The 20,766-nt window shown below is 37.5% G+C and overlaps 1 protein-coding gene across 3 annotated transcripts in view; it reads right to left on the minus strand.

Annotated features, from left to right (window-relative positions):
* Nucleotides 1–3,492: 3,492 nt before the first annotated feature.
* The window catches only part of LOC106067168 (uncharacterized), a 72,354-nt gene continuing 55,080 nt past the window's right edge, over nucleotides 3,493–20,766 (minus strand). Inside the window, exons 3-14 of one of the 3 annotated variants that reach the window (XM_056027202.1) lie at nucleotides 20,332–20,421; nucleotides 20,000–20,129; nucleotides 19,443–19,726; nucleotides 17,491–17,697; nucleotides 16,464–16,618; nucleotides 14,604–14,781; nucleotides 11,712–11,904; nucleotides 8,578–8,742; nucleotides 5,422–5,482; nucleotides 5,234–5,295; nucleotides 4,387–4,573; nucleotides 3,493–3,615 (exon numbers count right to left, since the gene is read on the minus strand). In XM_056027202.1, the coding sequence (XP_055883177.1) occupies nucleotide 3,615; nucleotides 4,387–4,573; nucleotides 5,234–5,295; nucleotides 5,422–5,482; nucleotides 8,578–8,742; nucleotides 11,712–11,904; nucleotides 14,604–14,781; nucleotides 16,464–16,618; nucleotides 17,491–17,697; nucleotides 19,443–19,726; nucleotides 20,000–20,129; nucleotides 20,332–20,421 (1,713 nt within the window). In that variant the 3' untranslated portion in view covers nucleotides 3,493–3,614. Of the gene's footprint in view, nucleotides 3,616–4,386; nucleotides 4,574–4,705; nucleotides 4,717–5,233; nucleotides 5,320–5,421; nucleotides 5,483–8,577; nucleotides 8,743–11,711; nucleotides 11,905–14,603; nucleotides 14,782–16,463; nucleotides 16,619–17,490; nucleotides 17,698–19,442; nucleotides 19,727–19,999; nucleotides 20,130–20,331; nucleotides 20,422–20,766 lie in introns of those variants that run through there. The other 2 variants (XR_008777616.1, XR_008777617.1) reach the window with 2 other exon arrangements.

Below are 20,766 nucleotides of genomic sequence, written 5' to 3' on the forward strand. Positions count from 1 at the left end.
TTCATGTGACTAAAGGCTTGAAGGTCTTCAGAAAACTTATAATCAACTATCTTTCAACGGCCCATGTGGGCTTCTATTAGTGATTGGCTCGATCTTCTAGCCACTAGCCAAAAGTCACATTCAGTGATCAAGCTGTGTCTTAATAATACTATTATATACATAGAGAGATTATAGGGATTCGAACCTTGTGATTTATCTCCTTGCATCCAAAAACCTTGACTAAAAAAAAACTTTAAAAATATCTCAAAAAGTGCCCAATTTTTTCGACTGTTGTAGTTTTAGAATTAACATTTTTGTCTATGAATCTTTAAAACTTTTATTGGCTACTCTGCATTCTTTTCTTCTTCTTCTTCTCTCCAGTTTTTATATTAAAAAAAAACTGGTTTCATAAAATGTGTTTTGATGTAATGTAGTTTGTTAATACAAATATAAAATGTGTTTTGATGTAATGTAGTTTGTTAATACAAATATAAAATGTGTTTTGATGTAATGTAGTTTGTTAATACAAATATAAAATGTGTTTTGATGTAATGTAGTTTGTTAATACAAACATAAAATGTGTTTTGATGTAATGTAGTTTGTTAATACAAACATAAAATGTGTTTTGATGTAATGTAGTTTGTTAATACAAACATAAAATGTGTTTTGATGTAATGTAGTTTGTTAATACAAACATAAAATGTGTTTTGATGTAATGTAGTTTGTTAATACAAATATAAAATGTGTTTTGATGTAATGTAGTTTGTTAATACAAATATAAAATGTGTTTTGATGTAATGTAGTTTGTTAATACAAATATAAAAAGTGTTTTGATGTAATGTAGTTTGTTAATACAAATATAAAATGTGTTTTGATGTAATGTAGTTTGTTAATACAAACATAAAATGTGTTTTGATGTAATGTAGTTTGTTAATACAAATATAAAATGTGTTTTGATGTAATGTAGTTTGTTAATACAAATATAAAATGTGTTTTGATGTAATGTAGTTTGTTAATACAAAAATAAAATGTGTTTTGATGTAATGTAGTTTGTTAATACAAATATAAAATGTGTTTTGATGTAATGTAGTTTGTTAATACAAATATAAAATGTGTTTTGATGTAATGTAGTTTGTTAATACAAATATAAAATGTGTTTTGATGTAATGTAGTTTGTTAATACAAATACTTCTTTCGACTTTTTTAAAATTAACATTTCAGTTTTTAATTCCATTGCTATTGCTTAGTTCTAAATGTATTTCAAAACTACACCTACATCTCGTTATATGCATCTAGTTCTAACAACAACCCTTTATTTCAAGGCGTGACTTATATTTCTAAAGCGATCCGTTATTTTCATGCATTAATTTATGTACAACTGGGTGTATACGGTGTGTCTGTTGGGCTGAACCTTGGGCTAAAAAATAATATAAGTTATAAAGTAATTATAACATACACACACATTGTAATAAAAATTATAATTTTAATACCTAGACAATTTTATTATACTGTAATTAAATCTTAAGACCTAACAGTCAGCATGTTGACACTGAGGGAAACGCATTTGTTTACTTAGTAGTAAATCTTAATTAGGGGGGCTGGACTTCAAGCCACACCTCTGCACGGGTAACCGAGTATGACCTTGTTTACTTGGATAAAAATGTCAATTAAGGGGCTTATTGGAGATAAATATCTTTTAACAAAACTGACTATAGTACACAAATATACATGAGTGACCAAACCATCAGTATATTACTATATTTCATAGCCCAATAAGACATATTGTTGTAGGTAAAAATACAAAGTATAGATTTGTGTTTATTAGCGTAAAAGACACTGACCAGGGCTATCTTTAAAGGGAGAGCTAAACACCTCCTACTCCTTATTATATTTGTAAAATAAAACAAAGATGTGTGTGTGTATTTCTATCTTGTATTAAAACCTTTAGAAAGAAAGCTACTTTCATTTTTTTATGAATTCTATTAACTTATATAACGGAAAACCTTAGAGTAAAGCTTAGAATGTCATCAAAGAAATTGATCCCGTCCACAATATTTAGATTTAGCAGATTTAGAGACACTTGACCTCTGTAACTAGTGTATGGGTATAATAGATCCACATGCTTGACTGAGCATGCAAATGTGTTATTCTCTTTCCTGGCCACTCAATACTATTGCGTATGCCCAAGGAAAAATAAACGCGTGGATATCACTACACTAAGACTACATTTGTAGGCCCACTACGTCTATCTGACCAAGTTGTTTATATCAGTCGGACACAAAGTCTATTTATTTTTTTGGATAGCGAGGGTAGGATAATTTTTTCTTTTCCTCTAGAGTTGGTTTTCCTAATAATCTTAGTTCTATATAATGGTAGATCTAAACCTAGATCTCAATAAAATGCCTACAGACTACAATTTAAAATATGCTTCAGCATTATCTATGGTTGAATCTATAAATAGGTAAACTTGATGTTCCCGCTGTTAATAAAATATCGTTTGCCGCAAAATATCTAAACCATTAAATATTGACCTACAACGCTTCAGATTCCAACTATTAACTAATAGTCACTATCTGTATCGGACCCTTGATGCCTGCACCACAAGCGGTCCAAAGCGTTAAAATTGCAAGCCTGGTGACCAGTTGATGGTCTGAAACACATAGGCATATACATGTACCAATTAAAAACCCATATTGCACTTTACTTTTGGGAGATTTACATTAGTAACTAGCTAAATATCCATTTACATATTTTACATTGACCATCCCACAAACCCCATTTAACAGTAGGTGGCCTCTTAACATACATACACATGTTACACAGATTAGTTTGTGATAGGCCTATCTGTTAATAGATGCAGTTAAGCTTTAATTCATCAATCAGAAACAGTTTAAAACAATAAGGTAAATAAAAGTTAAAATTTAAAAAATTATAGGAATATAGGTATTTAGCAGTTTTTCAAAATTTTCAGTAACATAATCTATTTTCAAGGCTCCGGCCTGATATCATACTTTACTATGCGGCCATATCCGGCTCCGATTGGATATCAAAGAATGCTATCCGGTGCATCCTTTATATATTTATTATATATATATATATATATATATATATATATATATATATATATATATATATATATATATAATGTATATGTATATATGTATACGCTATCTTAGGGAGTGAAACCATTTTCAGGGTTGAAACCCCTAGTAACATTATGAAGAGTGTCGCCACCTTAATGAGTGACGCTCATATCATTGTTAATTTGGTAGGAAATTGAATTGAATTGTTCACACTAGCTTGGAATAGTGTGTACTGTGTGCTGTATCCCCGCATCCGAGTCACTAAATTGTGTTAGTCTCTAAGAGGTATTTTGTTCTATTAGTCACCGTTTCTAATATCCATGGCTAGGCTTGGCTGTGGAGTCACTAAACCAAGTGTGTAGCGGTGTACTATTATATTCACCCACTTCAGCCTTGCAGTAATTAATAAGATACAGACTAAGAACAAATGAACGTTTTACAATTTGTATTTGTTTCAAACTAAATCTCCAGTGGTATCTCGCACAAATCTTTAGAAACAAATTACTTCCCTTTCCCAGATCAGCTGAACTATTTCGTGGCTGTATGTAATGATCTGTAAGAAAGAAATATTGAATAAGCGACATTGTAATACTATTATGTTGTAGCACCAACAAAAAGGTAAAATAGTGATAAACAAAGAAATTAGGTTTTATGAAAGGTTTTGGAGAACGAAAAAAAATGTTTTAATATTTTTTTTACAAGTAGGGAATCATCAAACCTACAAAGACAAGAGTCCCGCTGAAAAACAATTGAGAATCCTTGTTGTTAATTAAGCCTAACTTCGAAGATAATCTATTCTTGCCATGTGACTTCCTGGTGGCTGACATTTCGTTATTAGCAGCAGAAATACAGAAACAACAAATGTAGTTGTCACGAATGTTGTCAGTTACACTTGCAGTGAGATGGACATTTGTCTCTCTTCGGACGGACATGTTCGTTAATCATTTCTCTTAAATGTGAAAACAGATGCGTCCTTGACCTTCCAGACGTCGGTATCTATTTAAAAATTTAGTATCTCACGGTTGCATGCATCTACACCTTATAAGTGGCTGTACACTATGACTTGGTAATATCTATCAAGTAGTGTGTGCATGATTAGCCTAGTAGTAGCCCTGTAGCCGAGAATAACGCACACGCTGTTGGCAAGATCCATTGATAGAAATTCTCTAGAGCTCTTGAATAGTGTAAAGCTACGCACCAAACAACGGAGATGCTTTCTATTTAAAGACAAACTGTGTCAAAAAAAATTGAAACACTTTTAAAAAGAAATGTTAACAAAATACATATATGTCAGTGATCCTTCTAGAACTGGTAAACTACTTACCACGAGAAACTTGCCCAAACAAAGCTTTCGTTCTTTGTTATTTGTTGATAATCCTGATCCAATATGGAAGACCACGTGACGCCTAAGTCCTGGCTAATGACGTAAGCTAGTCCATTGTTGGCGACACCGAGAAGATTACCAGTTATGATGTCACTTCCCGTGATCACACTTACTCTGGGGCTTATCTCTGCGGACAATAAAAGCAAGGCAATAACCTAAACAAGGGGCTTATCTTTGTGGAGCCATAAAACAGGGGCCATAACCTAAACAAGGGGCTTATCTCTGTGGAGCCATAAAACAGGGGCCATAACCTAAACAAGGGGCTTATCTCTGTGGAGCCATAAAACAGGGGCCATAACCTAAACAAGGAAGCAAAGAGCATGACATTTTGTTGCCTCTAGCTATTTACAAAGCTTCTATCACCTCCAGGGTCTATCTGGTAACAAGTTTGAACGTTATTTCTCCCATACCCATTCTCAGATCAAGTTGAAACTTTCCACAAGTATACGCTGATGTTTGTCAGAGCGACATGAAGCTTTTCAGAATCAACTCTAAAAGTCGGGAGGAAAAAATACAGGATATGCCCATGTAGAGAGCAAGCTTAAAGAAGGAGCTCCTGGATCACAAAGGGGGGGGTGTTGAACCCACCACAAGTAGGGGAAAGGCTAAACAAATGCTGCAGCGTCTGGTCATTACAAATACTTAACCTGCGACGATTGCTGTGTATCAAGGATTGGCGTCTTTGGTCAAACAATAGTTGCCAAGGTAGAAGGTTCTCTACTGATACTTAAAAAGGCCGCAGTGACCAATACCTGCCTAGTCTATAGTTCTGGATCTACAAACTCACCTAAATATCTGAGTGGATTGGTCGACAAAATTGTATGACAAGATACCCCAGAAGCGCCGCCTCTGTTAAAAAAAATTGTTGACTAGCTAGAAAAAAATTGAAACAAAGTGACTATAACGAAAGCTATTGAACATTGTCACTGTCCATTATCCAAACTACAACTCTTAAATTCTACACTTGTGTTCTACCTTCTTCTGTTGAATGCATCACACAGTGTGTTGTTGGATAAAAATGAAACTTTCTCAAATTCTGGAAAAAAAAAAGTAAAAGTATGTCAATCAAAAAGAAAAGGATTCATCCAATACGCTAACACTACAGTTTGGTCTAATATTTGTTTTTAACATTTCCAATGAGGAAAAGAAACAAAAAAAAAGTAAGATAGTTGTTAAAAACATGTCGCAATCTTTCTTCTTGACTTTTTGGCTTGCCTTCAACTAGATTACTTGAAAGAAACTACTAACTAGCTCTATCGCACATTCCATAGCACTTAGAACCTAACAGTAGCACTTAGAAACTAACAGTAGCACTTAGAACCTAACACTAGCACTTAGAACCTAACACTAGCACTTAGAACCTAACACTAGCACTTAGAACCTAACAGTAGCACTTAGAACCTAACAGTAGCACTTAGAACGTAACAGTAGCACTTAGAAACTAACAGTAGCACTTAGAACCTAACAGTAGCACTTAGAACCTAACACTAGCACTTAGAACCTAACAGTAGCACTTAGAACCTAACAGTAGCACTTAGAAACTAACACTAGCACTTAGAACCGAACAGTAGCACTTAGAACCTAACAGTAGCACTTAGAACCTAACAGTAGCACTTAGAAACTAACACTAGCACTTAGAACCTAACAGTAGCACTTAGAACGTAACAGTAGCACTTAGAAACTAACACTAGCACTTAGAACCTAACAGTAGCACTTAGAACCTAACACTAGCACTTAGAAACTAACACTAGCACTTAGAACCTAACAGTAGCACTTAGAACCTAACACTAGCACTTAGAACCTAACAGTAGCACTTAGAACCTAACACTAGCACTTAGAAACTAACACTAGCACTTAGAACCTAACAGTAGCACTTAGAACCTAACAGTAGCACTTAGAACCTAACACTAGCACTTAGAACCTAACAGTGGCACTTAGAACCTAACAGTAGCACTTAAAACCTAACAGTAGCACGTAGAACCTAACAGTAGCACTTAGAACCTAACAGTAGCACTTAGAAACTAACACTAGCACTTAGAACCTAACAGTAGCACTTAGAACCTAACACTAGCACTTAGAACCTAACAGTAGCACTTAGAACCTAACAGTAGCACTTAGAACCTAACACTAGCACTTAGAACCTAACAGTAGCACTTAGAACCTAACAGTAGCACTTAGAACCTAACAGTAGCACTTAGAACCTAACAGTAGCACTTAGAACCTAACAGTAGCACTTAGAAACTAACACTAGCACTTAGAACCTAACAGTAGCACTTAGAACCTAACACTAGCACTTAGAACCTAACAGTAGCACTTAGAAACTAACACTAGCACTTAGAACCTAACAGTAACACACATGTCCACGACAAACTGTGACCCAAACGTCTCTCATAACCCTCATTAGCGAGTCTCTTGCTCTTTCATTGGTTGGTTTTCCATTGTTATGCAGAAGCTGATGTATTAAATAGTGATTACCTGAATAAGGTTAAGGCTAAATATGCCCCATCGTCAAGATGGGTGACAGGGTGGTTGATAGATTAATTCTTAGGGAGATTGTTATGGTGGTCTATATGTTGATTTTAGAGTGATTGTTAGAAAGAATGTCAGTGTGATTGTTTTGGGTGGTTGTTATGTTCATTGTTGAGATGGTTGTTATCTTGATTGCTGGGCAGGTTGTTATGTAGACTGAATTGGTCGTTTTTAGGTCGACTGATATGTTGGTTGTAACGATAGTTGTTAGAGTGATTGTTAAAGTGGTTGCTAAGTAAAATATTATGGTCAATGTTTTTTGTTGAGGTGATTTTTAAGGTGGTTTTTACAGTGGTCGTTTTGAGTCATTAAAAGGCAGTGATTCCCAACGTGGGGTACAGAAAGAGTTAAAAGAGGGTTGCAAGCACTCATTATCTAAGATGATTTGTTGCAAGTTTATCAAAAAAAGTGGGAAGTAGTCATACCAGCTTCCTGTTCATACAGAAGTTCGTTAGCTGTCTAGAGGACACATTCTAAATCGAATGGTAGAACATGTACATGAGTTACAATGTTCTCTTAATGATCTGAGTTGAAAAATTGTTCGCTTAACTGGAAATGGTTTTGCAAACTTACATACTTAGCAGATTTATTCTCTAGTTCAAATTACCTTAACGTATCGTTAAAAGACAAATACATTTCATTTGTTCACGTTCTATATAAACCATTCCGTTGTATAACTCAATTAATAGAGGTAATAGAGAACTGATTGCTTCCCCTTTCTCGATGATTTTATAACAACTAAAAGTGATGCTGATACACTAAAATGCAGGATACAGTATTTGGAGGATTTACAAATGGACTTGAAAAACTATTTTCCATGATTGAAACAGCAACATTGAATACATAAGATCTCGGTTTAACATTATTTAAACATCCATGCCAGAAGATTTGTCACATGAAGAAAAAAAAAGACTTTTGGAAGTGTCACAGCATTTCAGATTAAAATTAACAACCAGGGAACCAAATAAAGATGATCTGTCATCTCAGCACAACAATTGTATGCGTCTCATTGATACAAATAAATGTTATTTATAAAATTATACTTACTTATACTTTTTAGAAAACATTTTATTTTTCATTTTATTTGTTTCGTTTATTATACATTTCTTTTTTTTTTTTTTTTGGGCGAGGGGTACTCTGAAATACGAAAATTATTGAGGGGTACGCATATGTCGAAAGTTTGGGAAACACTGTTATAAGAGGATTGTTAGAATGATTATTTGACATGATGTTAGATTAATTGTTAGGGCGATTGTTAGAGCGGTTGTTACGTTGATAGTTAGAGCGGTTGTTATGTTGATTGTTACAAATTATAATATTAGGAATTAGAGTATATTTACTTTACAGTTTCACTTGAAATATAACTTATAAATAGTGATCAATGTCTTCTGCAGTTCCGAAGTTTGGGTGTTGCAGACGACAGTGTTTTCAAAATATGTAGCAGGCCTCGGGTACGTGCTTCACACCTCAAGGCATTCGTCAAACCTTTTTAATTGAGTTTGTTTTCTTAAAGAGTAAACTGTGCGTGCCACTTCTTACAAAATAACTTTATACAAGTTTACTTTCAATGATTCACTAGTGAACGAAAATTCAATGACTCACCTTTTTTGTAAGGAACACAACGCCACATCTCATCGCAAGGAGAACAGGCAGATGGGCGGATTTCCCCGCAGGGACAGGCGCCCCGAAGACAGCATCCACAGTTGTAAAGAGTGGAGTTGTGGCTACACTGACAAGTGCTAGAGTTGGTCCAAGTGACCGGTTTGGCTGAAGGAAGCCAAAGTTAATATTTGTTTCTTTTCTTTTGTATCATCATCAAACTTTAACAATAAAAAGTCCTGGACATTTTGTTTCTTATAGAATTGTGAATAGTAGTTAGTACACATTTTGTTATTCTATATACAACTTCATTGTTCAAACTGTATTTGCTCCACATGCAAAAACAAAACCAAACAAAAAAGAGAAGTGGAGGTCCTCTTAAAATTATAAGGGAAAAACAAGAAAATGAAAAGTAGACTGCTAAAGCTTTTGAAATAAAAAAACAACAACTAAACAATGTCAAAAGCACAGTGGCGTTAAATTTGGACCTCCCCCTCCCCCACCCTAGCTACGCCACTGCAAAAGCATTAAATTGGAAGATCAATGGTAGGAATAGACAAAATTTATTTTATTTAAACAAATGAAAACATGACAGAAAAATGCATATATAGAAAGAAATATAGATCTAGACTAGCTGATAGGTTCGCCCTTGTACCTTAGCCAACTGAGTACTCCTTATGTCCCCCAGAGAGCCCTGCGCTCAATGGACTCAACGCTTTTAGTAGTGCCACGTTTCTCCCTCAAAAGCTACAGTCTGTGGGCTTTTTCAGTTCACGGACCAAAGGTTTGGAACTCACTCCCCATTGATCTCAGACAGACATTATGCTACACCACTTTTAAGAAGAACATTAAGACCTATCTATTTAAAACTTTTTTAGATTAACTGTCATTCCAGCTCTCGTGTCTGTGTTTGTAATGTTATTACAGCTCCTTGAGCCTACATTTTGTTTGTTAACAGCGCTTTATAAATAAAATTATTATTATTATTAAATCCGTGCGACGCTAAGGTTTAAATTGATGATATATAGGCCTATGTTTATTTTGCCTGGAATACTTTTAAACCCCTCATTAGAACGACCCTCATTACTGCACTTCCCCACCCGGCAAACATTTTTTTAGCCTCAAATTTTATGTCCTTTTTTTGTCTCTTTCATCCTAGAAAGGAAGGGCCTGCTAGTACTATTAGAGAGTATACACAAATACTTCTTAGGCCCATCCGTTGTAGCCTTCCGTACCCCTACACTATAATGGATGGGCCTGCTAGTACTATTAGAGAGTATACACAAATACTTCTTAGGCCCATCCGTTGTAGCCTTCCGTACCCCTACACTATAATGGATGGGCCTGCTAGTACTATTAGAGAGTATACACAAATACTTCTTAGGCCCATCCGTTGTAGCCTTCCGTACCCCTACACTATAATGGATGGGCCTGCTAGTACTATTAGAGAGTATACACAAATACTTCTTAGGCCCATCCGTTGTAGCCGTCCGTACCCCTGCACTATAATGGATGGGCCTGCTAGTACTATTAGAGAGTATACACAAATACTTCTTAGGCCCATCCGTTGTAGCCTTCCGTACCCCTGCACTATAATGGATGGGCCTGCTAGTACTATTAGAGAGTATACACAAATACTTCTTAGGCCCATCCGTTGTAGCCTTCCGTACCCCTACACTATAATGGATGGGCCTGCTAGTACTATTAGAGAGTATACACAAATACTTCTTAGGCCCATCCGTTGTAGCCTTCCGTACCCCTACACTATAATGGATGGGCCTGCTAGTAGTATTAGAGAGTATACACAAATACTTCTTAGGCCCATCCGTTGTAGCCTTCCGTACCCCTACACTATAATGGATGGGCCTGCTAGTAGTATTAGAGAGTATACACAAATACTTCTTAGGCCCATCCGTTGTAGCCTTCCGTACCCCTACACTATAATGCCCCTTACATATACACATAATGTTTTCAACTGAAACCCCCCTTCCCCAGCTACACACTTTTTTCTAAGGAAACAGCTGTCCTTGAATTCTAAAAACGCTGTGCTTGATACCCGTGCTACGTTAGTGTTGAAATAGTTGCTATATGTTGATAGCGCCTTGAACACGTTTCAAGACATCAATAAAACGGCCCGCATTACAACGCTACCCAACAGCGAACACAATTTTCTAGCCCTGACATTCTACAAGTCCTCATTTATTTCGTCTCTTTCATCCTTCAATCCAACGGCCTGCCCCAACACAGAGTGTACACAAACACTTCGTGGGCCCGTCACGTGTTGCCCTATGTACCTGCAAACCCCCAACACAGAGTGTACACAAACACTTCGTGGGCCCGTCACGTGTTGCCCTATGTACCTGCAAACCCCCAACACAGAGTGTACACAAACACTTCGTGGGCCCGTCACGTGTAGCCCTATGTACCTGCAAACCCCCAACCCAGAGTGTACACAAACACTTCGTGGGCCCGTCACGTGTTGCCCTATGTACCTGCAAACCCCCAACACAGAGTGTACACAAACACTTCGTGGGCCCGTCACGTGTTGCCCTATGTACCTGCAAACCCCCAACACAGAGTGTACACAAACACTTCGTGGGCCCGTCACGTGTAGCCCTATGTACCTGCAATATAATGCCACACACACACACACATGCACTATTTTTGGTATATTTAACCGCTGCAGTTTCGAGCTTGACAATGGCTTAGTTGTCCTAGGCTTAACTCTTTCTCTCCGTAATTATTTACCACATTCTGGTGGAATCAACGCATCGTCAGTTAGGAGAGAAGGAGTTAAGTTACATAAGAACAGGGTAATTAATGTTCGTATTTATCATCCACAGTAAGTGTCAGAATTAGTGATTATAAGTGAAGGAATGAGTCGGTCTGGACCAAGGATTTTATAGTGTAGATCTTGCTAGACAAAGTGTGTTAGTCTAGAGGTCTACATCGAGATTGGCAGTGGTTGTTAGTCTATAGGTCTACATCGAGATTGACAGTGGTTGTTAGTCTAGAGGTCTACATCGAGATTGACAGTGGTTGTTAGTCTAGAGGTCTACATCGAGATTGACAGTGGTTGTTAGTCTATAGGTCTACATCGAGATTGACAGTGGTTGTTAGTCTATTGGTGTACTTACAACATATTTTATTGGCCTGCACAGAGAGATAGGCCGTATTGGCCATAAGGTCCGTCACATTGTTCCACCGGTCGTTGTAAATGGTTTCAGCGGTTATGATGCGATTTGACGCCTCCAGGACCTCAAGAGCTGACAGGTCAAGGTTAAGGGTCATCTTAAGTACAAATGGGTCACTAAAGGTCAACCTTGTAATCTGTAATAATGACATTTTAATTTCTTTAAAAATATATATGACTGGCTACATATCATTTGACTCACTAAGTGTAAAAAGAAATATTTTCTCCAGTGACCTATCAATGAGTTTCAAAAGGGCCCTCTCTAGCACTGTACACTGGAGTAGCTATATTCCAGTGGGCTAGGTTTAAGATGGTGGACTCTCCCTCCTTCCCCAGAAAACTCGACGAGTGTGTGAGTGTATCAACAATCAGATGAAGTTCTTCTCTTTAAAGTTAAACTTACAAAAAGATCGTCTGTAGATAGAGTGAGCTCTCAACCTATGACTATATAAGCATCATAGACTAATGGTAATATTAGAACGAATTATGTCTATTAACTTCAAGTAAGGTAGCAGTAATAGAATATTAATAGAATAAAGTTTCTAGTCTGATGTTCTATTTAGATAAAGCTTTTAGTCTAATTTTCTACTCTACACAATTAAGAGAAAACAAGCCAAGTCAGTTCTTTCAGGTTACTTGTTTGTCGTGGACCATTTAGATCAGAACTTTCAACCACAGTACTCGTGTGCTCCTTTACTTTCCATAAATCGATGATGTTCAATAATAGGTATATATGTTACAGCCAAAACCCGAAACCGGCCTATTCGAGATCTGGACGTCCCATTCACGAACTGACCATTATCGCTTCATATTGACCGGTCAATGGGCAAAATAGCCAGGGAGGATCGGCCAAAGTCGGCAGGAAATGGTTATGATCAATTCTATCTTTATTATTTACAATAAGGTGAATATTGAATAATAATAATAAGACTTGTTATTTTAAAACATGCATCGATTTGTTGAGCACTTGGTACTGTATTTGTATCGGTGGAGGCCGCAGGAAATCATGCATAAAGAAAACTCAAGCGACGGTACGCAACGTTTGTCGCAACCGATTTGGAGCTATAATTTCTGAGGATAACTTCAAGAAAGAACAATACACCAACCTGTATAGACTATAGGATAGTATTTCTAGTATACATTCTCCTCCATCCACCCACAAAATATGGTACAACAAAGGTTTTGACTATTTGATGACTTATATTGTGAATTATGCTGCGTCAGCTTCATACCTGAGTCGTGCTATAATAACGTGCTCCTCCCCCCCCCCCATATACTACAGGCTAAATGTGCAAAATGCACAGGAGAATCTAATACACAAATATATATATATATTGTTCTTCACACACAAAAATTAACACACACATACAAAACATAGGTTCGTCACTTTGTTATTCTTGAAAAGACATACTAAATAAACATGTGTAATGTGACCAAAATATTTAGAGCCAAAATGTCGCACGCTTAAACGTTCTGCTTCGCACGACTCGAGTAAGAAAACATTGAAACAGATGCATAATTAATAAAAAGAAGTCACCGAGGTGACAGAGCCGACACATAGGGGTGACAAAGGCGACACATAGAGGTGACAGAGGCGACACTTAGAGGTGACAGAGCCGACACATAGGGGTGACAAAGGCGACATATAGAGGTGACAGAGGCGACACATAGAGGTGACAGAGGCGACACATAGAGGTGACAGAGGCGACACATAGAGGTGACAGAGGCGACACATAGAGGTGACAGAGGCGACACTTAGAGGTGACAGAGCCGACACATAGGGGTGACAAAGGCGACATATAGAGGTGACAGAGGCGACACATAGAGGTGACAGAGGCGACACTTAGAGGTGACAGAGCCGACACATAGGGGTGACAAAGGCGACATATAGAGGTGACAGAGGCGACACATAGAGGTGACAGAGGCGACACATAGAGGTGACAGAGCCGACACATAGGGGTGACAAAGGCGACATATTGAGGTGACAGAGGCGACACATAGAGGTGACAGAGGCGACACATAGAGGTGACAGAGGCGACACACAGAAGTGACAGGGCAGGGCATTCTCTTTAAAAAAAAAAAGCAGCCGAAACACTGAAACTGATCGTCACACCAAAGTCAATCAATATCACAAAAGATTCTGCCACTGCACCGCTTACCGGACAGCCTTGAATCAGCACATCGAGTATTGACCAGGGATTCCCCGTCATTTCGAGAAGTGGAATAAACTCTTTTAATTTCAAACACATCGGGTATTAACCACACGCATCGGCCAATTCACAGTGGTGGCTGAGTGGTAAGCACTTGGCTTCCTAACCGGGGTCCCAGGTTGGAATCCTGGTATTTTTACTTTTGGGATCTTTAGGACGCCTCTGAGTCCACCCAGGGTACCTGACATTAGTTGGGGGGGGGGGGGGATAATGGCGGTTGGTCGTTGTGCTGCCCCATGACAACCTTGTTAATCGTGAGCCACAGAAACAGATGACCTTTTAAATCATCTGCCCCATACATCACAAGGTCTGAAAGGTGAACTTTACTTACTTACTAATACAACTGCACACTATTTATATACAAACGTAACACAAGTGAAACCACTACACTACGTTAACATAGAAACATTCTGGAGCGAGACTCTTAACGTCAAATAATTGCACACATGACTCTGTTCAGTTGTTTTACATTTGTACACCGCGTTTTTTTTTTTAACGATTCTTTGGTCCTATAAGGGCGTTATCTTTAAAAAAAAACAAAAAAACTGAGGATCAGCGAGTGGAAGACCTACTTTAAAAAACAAAAAAGTTTGAAACCCTTGAATCTAGAAAAGAGAGACAGATACCTCAGCAGTCACTACAGTTTCTGACTGTGCTACTGTAATACTATTTTCTCGTGGCTCCGTATAGGTTTGTGTTTTCATGAGCATGTTGTCTGGTAAATAGACGTTCACTGTGACGTTGTACGCCGTGGCAGTAGACAGAGAGGAATGATAGACTACAACCTGCACAGTGGCTGTAGTGCTGCAGAGACAAGATGGCGATTTTGGTAGAGGAAATATCTGGTTCATATGTTCATTTGAAAAGAATTGAACAAAAGTAATGCATACTAGAAATTGGATGAAAAGGCAAAATGATATAGATTTAATAAATTATAGATCAATTTAGAATAGCCATGACAAAGTCACATAAAAGTCAGACTTCGAGCGTAGAAATGTTCATGTATAGATTCATGTTTTAACATCAATCGCAGCGAATGTTCATGGGAAGTATTAACATCAATGAAAGATGTTAAGTATGAATCCTTTAGTTACCAAGGTTTGATTTCATACTTTTTTACACCAAAAACTCATTTCTAGTGTCTTTAGGATATCAGCACACTATAACGTTTGTCAAAAGACAGTGTTGTGCTGGATAATGTATTTGATGAGATAGGACATATAAATACCGTCAGCTGTTCTCATCACCTTGATTTTATTTGTATTTAAAAGTACATTTGTTTTACAACAAACACATTTTTCAACTCATTATATTACAAAAGATGTTTATTGCAAAACATCATTGAAAGATGTACATTTTAACATCAACGAAAGATGTCAACTGTTTAAAATTGTGAAAGTACATGTTCATAAGTAGAGATTTAAGTTTTCACAATACTAAAATCAAATATTATGGTTGTCAGAAAGACAATACATAATTACGCCTGAAAGATTATGTTTTCATATTTCCACAAAGCTTTTATGAACTCTGTCTGTCTGTCTGTCTGTCTGGGTGGAACCTTGTACACGTTGTATACTCCACTTCCCAGTCTCAGATTAAGTTTAAAATTTGCTCAATTACTCATTGCCTATGAAACACGCGAATTGATAAAAAGCATAGACTGTAATAGTCTATGATAAAAAGTAATCAATTAATTAATCAATTATCCGTTATTAATTAGTTTTGTTTAATATATCAAATTTATTTAACAATTAAGTTTCAACTCATCTTGTATTCTGGATCTGTTTGCCTGCAAGTATTTTTACGAACACTAACTCTGTAGCTAATTACCTGCAAGTGTTTTTACGAACACTAACTCTGGAGCTAAGTACCTGCAAGTGTTTTTACGAACACTTACTCTGGAGCTAATTACCTGCAAGTGTTTTTATGAACACTAACTCTGGAGCTAATTACCTGCAAGTGTTTTTATGAACACTAACTCTGGAGCTAAGTACCTGCAAGTGTTTTTATGAACACTAACTCTGGAGCTAATTACCTGCAAGTGTTTTTATGAACACTAACTCTGGAGCTAATTACCTGCAAGTGTTTTTATGAACACTAACTCTGGAGCTAAGTACCTGCAAGTGTTTTTATGAACACTAACTCTGGAGCTAATTACCTGCAAGTGTTTTTATGAACACTAACTCTGGAGCTAATTACCTGCAAGTGTTTTTATGAACACTAACTCTGGAGCTAAGTACCTGCAAGTGTTTTTATGAATACTAACTCTGGAGCTAAGTACCTTCAAGTGTTTTTATGAACACTAACTCTGGAGTTAAGTACCTGCAAGTGTTTTTATGAACACTAACTCTGGAGCTAAGTACCTGCAAGTGTTTTTACGAACACTAACTCTGGAGCTAAGTACCTGCAAGTGTTTTTACGAACACTTACTCTGGAGCTAATTACCTGCAAGTGTTTTTATGAACACTAACTCTGGAGCTAATTACCTGCTATCATACGCACATTGTCCGAGCTGTTGAATGCTGACCGCTAACGATGGCAATCTTATTTCAGGGGCGTCAATACTCACATCTACTTCCGAGACCCACATTACGTTGTCGTTAAAGGACACGCCCATGCTAATTGGCCAATGGTCGCCATTCTGTAAGAGATATAAACACGTGTATTTATATAGTATTGTTAAAACTAACTAGACTAACAACAGATTTGTCTCTTGATCTTTGTAGCCTAGATTCGCATCACGTGACAATGAAATTAGAAGAGCACACTCTGATCATTTTGCTTTAAGTCTTCAACTCAGATCTAGATCTAACAATAAGAAGTGATGTTGAGATGTCAGACGTGTTGTTGTTTTTTTTTTTTCACTTTTCCCCGGAACACATAAAAAAAAATATTGACTGCAAAAATTCTAAAGCTTGGTCTTTTTTTATGTACGGACTGGAAATATTGGAGTCATCTTGTATTTAGATCCTTAAATCCCCAATGAGATTTTTACTCTCAATTTACATCATATTAAAATTAGCAAATATAGATTTCTAGTTGGCCAGTCTGTATTTTATCTATGTGTTTGATCTTAGAGCATTCTAAAATATTTCATTTTTTCATGTAAAAATATGTCTGCAACTATTTCCCTGCGTCCCTAAAAATGAAACTTGACAAACAGTTACTGACATTTTAAAATTTTTCTTTCGTGAGAACGAGAGCTAACTATTAATAGCACACGTTTCTTTTACATTATTTATCAGCTTTAACATTCATTTTCAATACCATACAATGTCAGTTCTGTCACTTTTTTGTCAAATTTAATCTGAGGCCACTATTTTCTGGCATTTTAAATTCTCTAATAACCTTCTTTTCTTGTAAAGTAAGCCTACTCTTAGCTAGTAGTTTTATATATGTCCGAACTTCAAAATGAATCAAAATAAATTCCATAAGGAATATACACATAATATCTCATGTGTTAAACTTCGGGTGACAAAAATAAATGTTACATTCTATAAATTCACTAAATACCTGAAGCTGGCTGTAGTCCTCAACTCGGACACTGAACATTGAGGTCAAGACAAGTTGGTTGGAGTTGTTGGACATCGGGACAGGGGGCAGTTCTAGGATACCAATGTTGTTTTGATAGGAGGAGAGAGACGAGATCTTGGAGCCGGTCAAGGAATCCAACATTTCCAGAGTGTTGCTTGTCACCCCAAATGTACTGTTGATAATAACCTAAGGAAATTGTTTACAACATTGTGAGTTGAATTCTAGCGGTAACTACATCCAGCAAGTAGATGGTGATTGATTGAACTTATGGACCGAATCAATGACCTAATCCAGTGATAACCAAAATACGGGCCGCGGGCCAGATCCGGCCACCTATATGGTGCCATCCGGTCCGCCGAAACATCGGACCAAAATGTGGAAAATCACACACAAAAAAAGTTGTAAAATGTATATGTCCCTATATTAGGGCTTTCCCTCTTTCTCCCGTGGATTTCATTCTTTGCCATTCCAATTTTCATTTTTTGTTCTTGTTAAAAAAAAAGTTTATGTTTTATTGTTTATGGGACATGAATTTTCTGTTATTTTTAATTCTTCGAAGTTTACGTAAGTGACATCTTGTGTGTGCAGCCCGAGGCATCATTTTTACATCATTTTGGGTCGTCTTCTTTGCATCAACGCTGGTGTTACTTTACCATTTATTAGATCTATGGATACGTTCATGAGATCCGAAGAAAACAAAAATTAGACTCTGAATGTAAAACTTCGAAGAAAAGTGAAGATATGGGGTTGGAGGTCACGACGGACTGGCAGCTATAGTTATCAGAAAAGTTGTCAATTCATTAATTCTTTTGTGTTTTTTGTTCATGTGGCCCACAGCATGAGTGTCAGAAATTAAAGAAATTAAAACGGCCCGCCAGCGGGCCAATCTGTCATTATAGATATTATGCATATATGGCTCCTTATGTCTCGGAAGACAATGGATGCGCCTAGGTGATTCAATGGCTTTGGATTCGTCTTGAGACGGGGCAGAATCTGGTATGACTAATCAAGCCGATTCTGGAGCGGCAGAGTTCGTGCATGTATATGCATCTGTCCTAGGGCTAGTTGACAGGGCAGCTTTCTTCTTCTTTCTCTTGGCTGACGCAGCTTTGTTTCTTTTGCACTTGGCGAAGTTCGTACCAGCATGTACAGTCTGTCTCCATGCTGTCCGGTCTTGGGCTATTTCTTCCCACATACTTTGGTCGATGCGCGTGGCTCTCATGTGTCGCTTGCAGACATCTCTGTAGGTTAGTCTTGGTCGGCCCTTGGGTATGTCTCTCTCTCTGCAAGCTCAGCGTATAGGATGTCTTTGGGGATTCTTCCATCTGGCATGCGAGTGACATGATCGAGCCAGCGTAGTCTTCTCTGTGTAAGAAGAGCATAGATGCTGTGCATATTGGCCCGTTTCAGAACGTCCTGGTTGGAAACATGATCCATCCAGGAGATGCACATTATGCGTCGAAGGCAGCGTAAGTGGAAGCTATCTAATCTGTGTTCTTGAGGCAAATAAGTTGCCCAACTCTCACTGCCATAAAGAAGTGTGCTGAGAACACAGGCATTGTAGACTAGGATTTTGTTGCCGTAATCAATTTGGTATTTTCCCACACGCGTTTGGAGAGTTTTGCCATTGCTACAGAAGCCTTTCCTATTCTTTTTGTCAGCTCACTGAGACACAGATGTTATATATGTTATTATATATATAGTTCGTCCATCGTGGTTCGATGATGACCACTTTGTCATCCAGGGGGCTGAGGGCTTTGCACTGGGGTTTTATGCCTCCTCATGTGGCTGGTGAAACATATGTGAGCCCGGAAAATTGGATATATTTATATAATCTTTTTAAATAACAAAGATGACTTGAATTTGATTGAATGAGGTCAGTGATGCCCAACATAGATTGGATACATGTTATATATATAATCTGGCCTTACCGATATTAGTTGCACGGTCAGTCTGACCTCTTTGGATGACATCTCAGGTGGGGTGAAGCACTCCACGGTGCTGCCGATAAGGTCACGCCCAGAGTTCAGAGTAACATAGGTGGAAAAGATACCCATGATAGGCTGTGTGAGTGCCGACCTGTTCTCCACAGTGACTTCAGCGTGTGGCACCACCTGGTAATTGGATGTCAGGGTCCTGGAAGTCACATTGTAAGGACTGCTGGATGACAGGAAAGTCATGACGCACCGCACGAGACTCCCTGGACTGACATCATCTGGAATAAGAGCGAGAGAATGGTCACATGATAAGAGTCACGGGTGCATGTTTGTGCACTTAAGCAAAGAAAGATGGTGTGTAGTTTTATTAGTAACAAAGAAAGAGGTTACCACAACTTATCATCGTAAATTTCTCTACAAACTAACATTACACAAAGATTAAATACATTATTAATTAGCACATCAGGCTTTATCCGGTAAATTAATAAATGCCACCGAAATTCATTTTTCGACTGTTTAATTTTTGTTTATTTATGTGTAGGTCAAATTACCTTTGATGGTCATCCTATGTTTTCCTGTGAGTGACCACATCCCCGATTTAATGCCAAGTGTAAAATTAAGAATGAAGACTGGCTGGACATCATCAATTATAGACATTGGTTTCAGGTGTTCTTCAAAAGGCTTATTGTATAAATAAATCATGTTATTAGGTTAGTTTATCTAAAAAGACAAGAAAGATATATTTTTTTTTGGGGGGGGGGGGGGGGGGAAGGGGGATAAGAATTGTTAAACTGCTGAACTTATCACATCTATTGAGCATAAAATGAAATACATAATGAACATTTAATAGTTTGTTTCACGCATGGCTTATTCTGTCTCTTACCACTGTGGTTGTGTTTTGTGTGATTGTTGTACTGCCATCTTCACCGGACAGAGTCCAATCCACACTTTCAATGGATGTGTCGTTGTAGAACTTTGAAATTTAGAAGACCGAAAAAAAAAAGTATTACATTATAATGTGTCACGTTTTATGGGAGATTTTTAGGAGAAACTCAACAATGCCAAGGACACTCAATAGCACTTCACTGATGCCAATTTAAAAAAAAAAAAGAATTGAGCAATAATTTTAACACGATATCAATGTGTCATTTTAACAATGACTCAACGCGTGACAGTTGATCAGAGCCGATAGTTTGTTGTCCATTTGTTTGAACTAAGTTTGTAGTCACAGAGTGAAAGTCTAATGCTTCTCTATTGTGTGCTATCAACGGAAGGGCTTAAACATTTGGACTCTGCAGTGTTAAACTGTGCACAAACG

The sequence above is a fragment of the Biomphalaria glabrata genome, chromosome 4 (assembly GCF_947242115.1).
Source record: "Biomphalaria glabrata chromosome 4, xgBioGlab47.1, whole genome shotgun sequence".
In the NCBI taxonomy this organism is placed as follows: domain Eukaryota; kingdom Metazoa; phylum Mollusca; class Gastropoda; family Planorbidae; genus Biomphalaria; species Biomphalaria glabrata.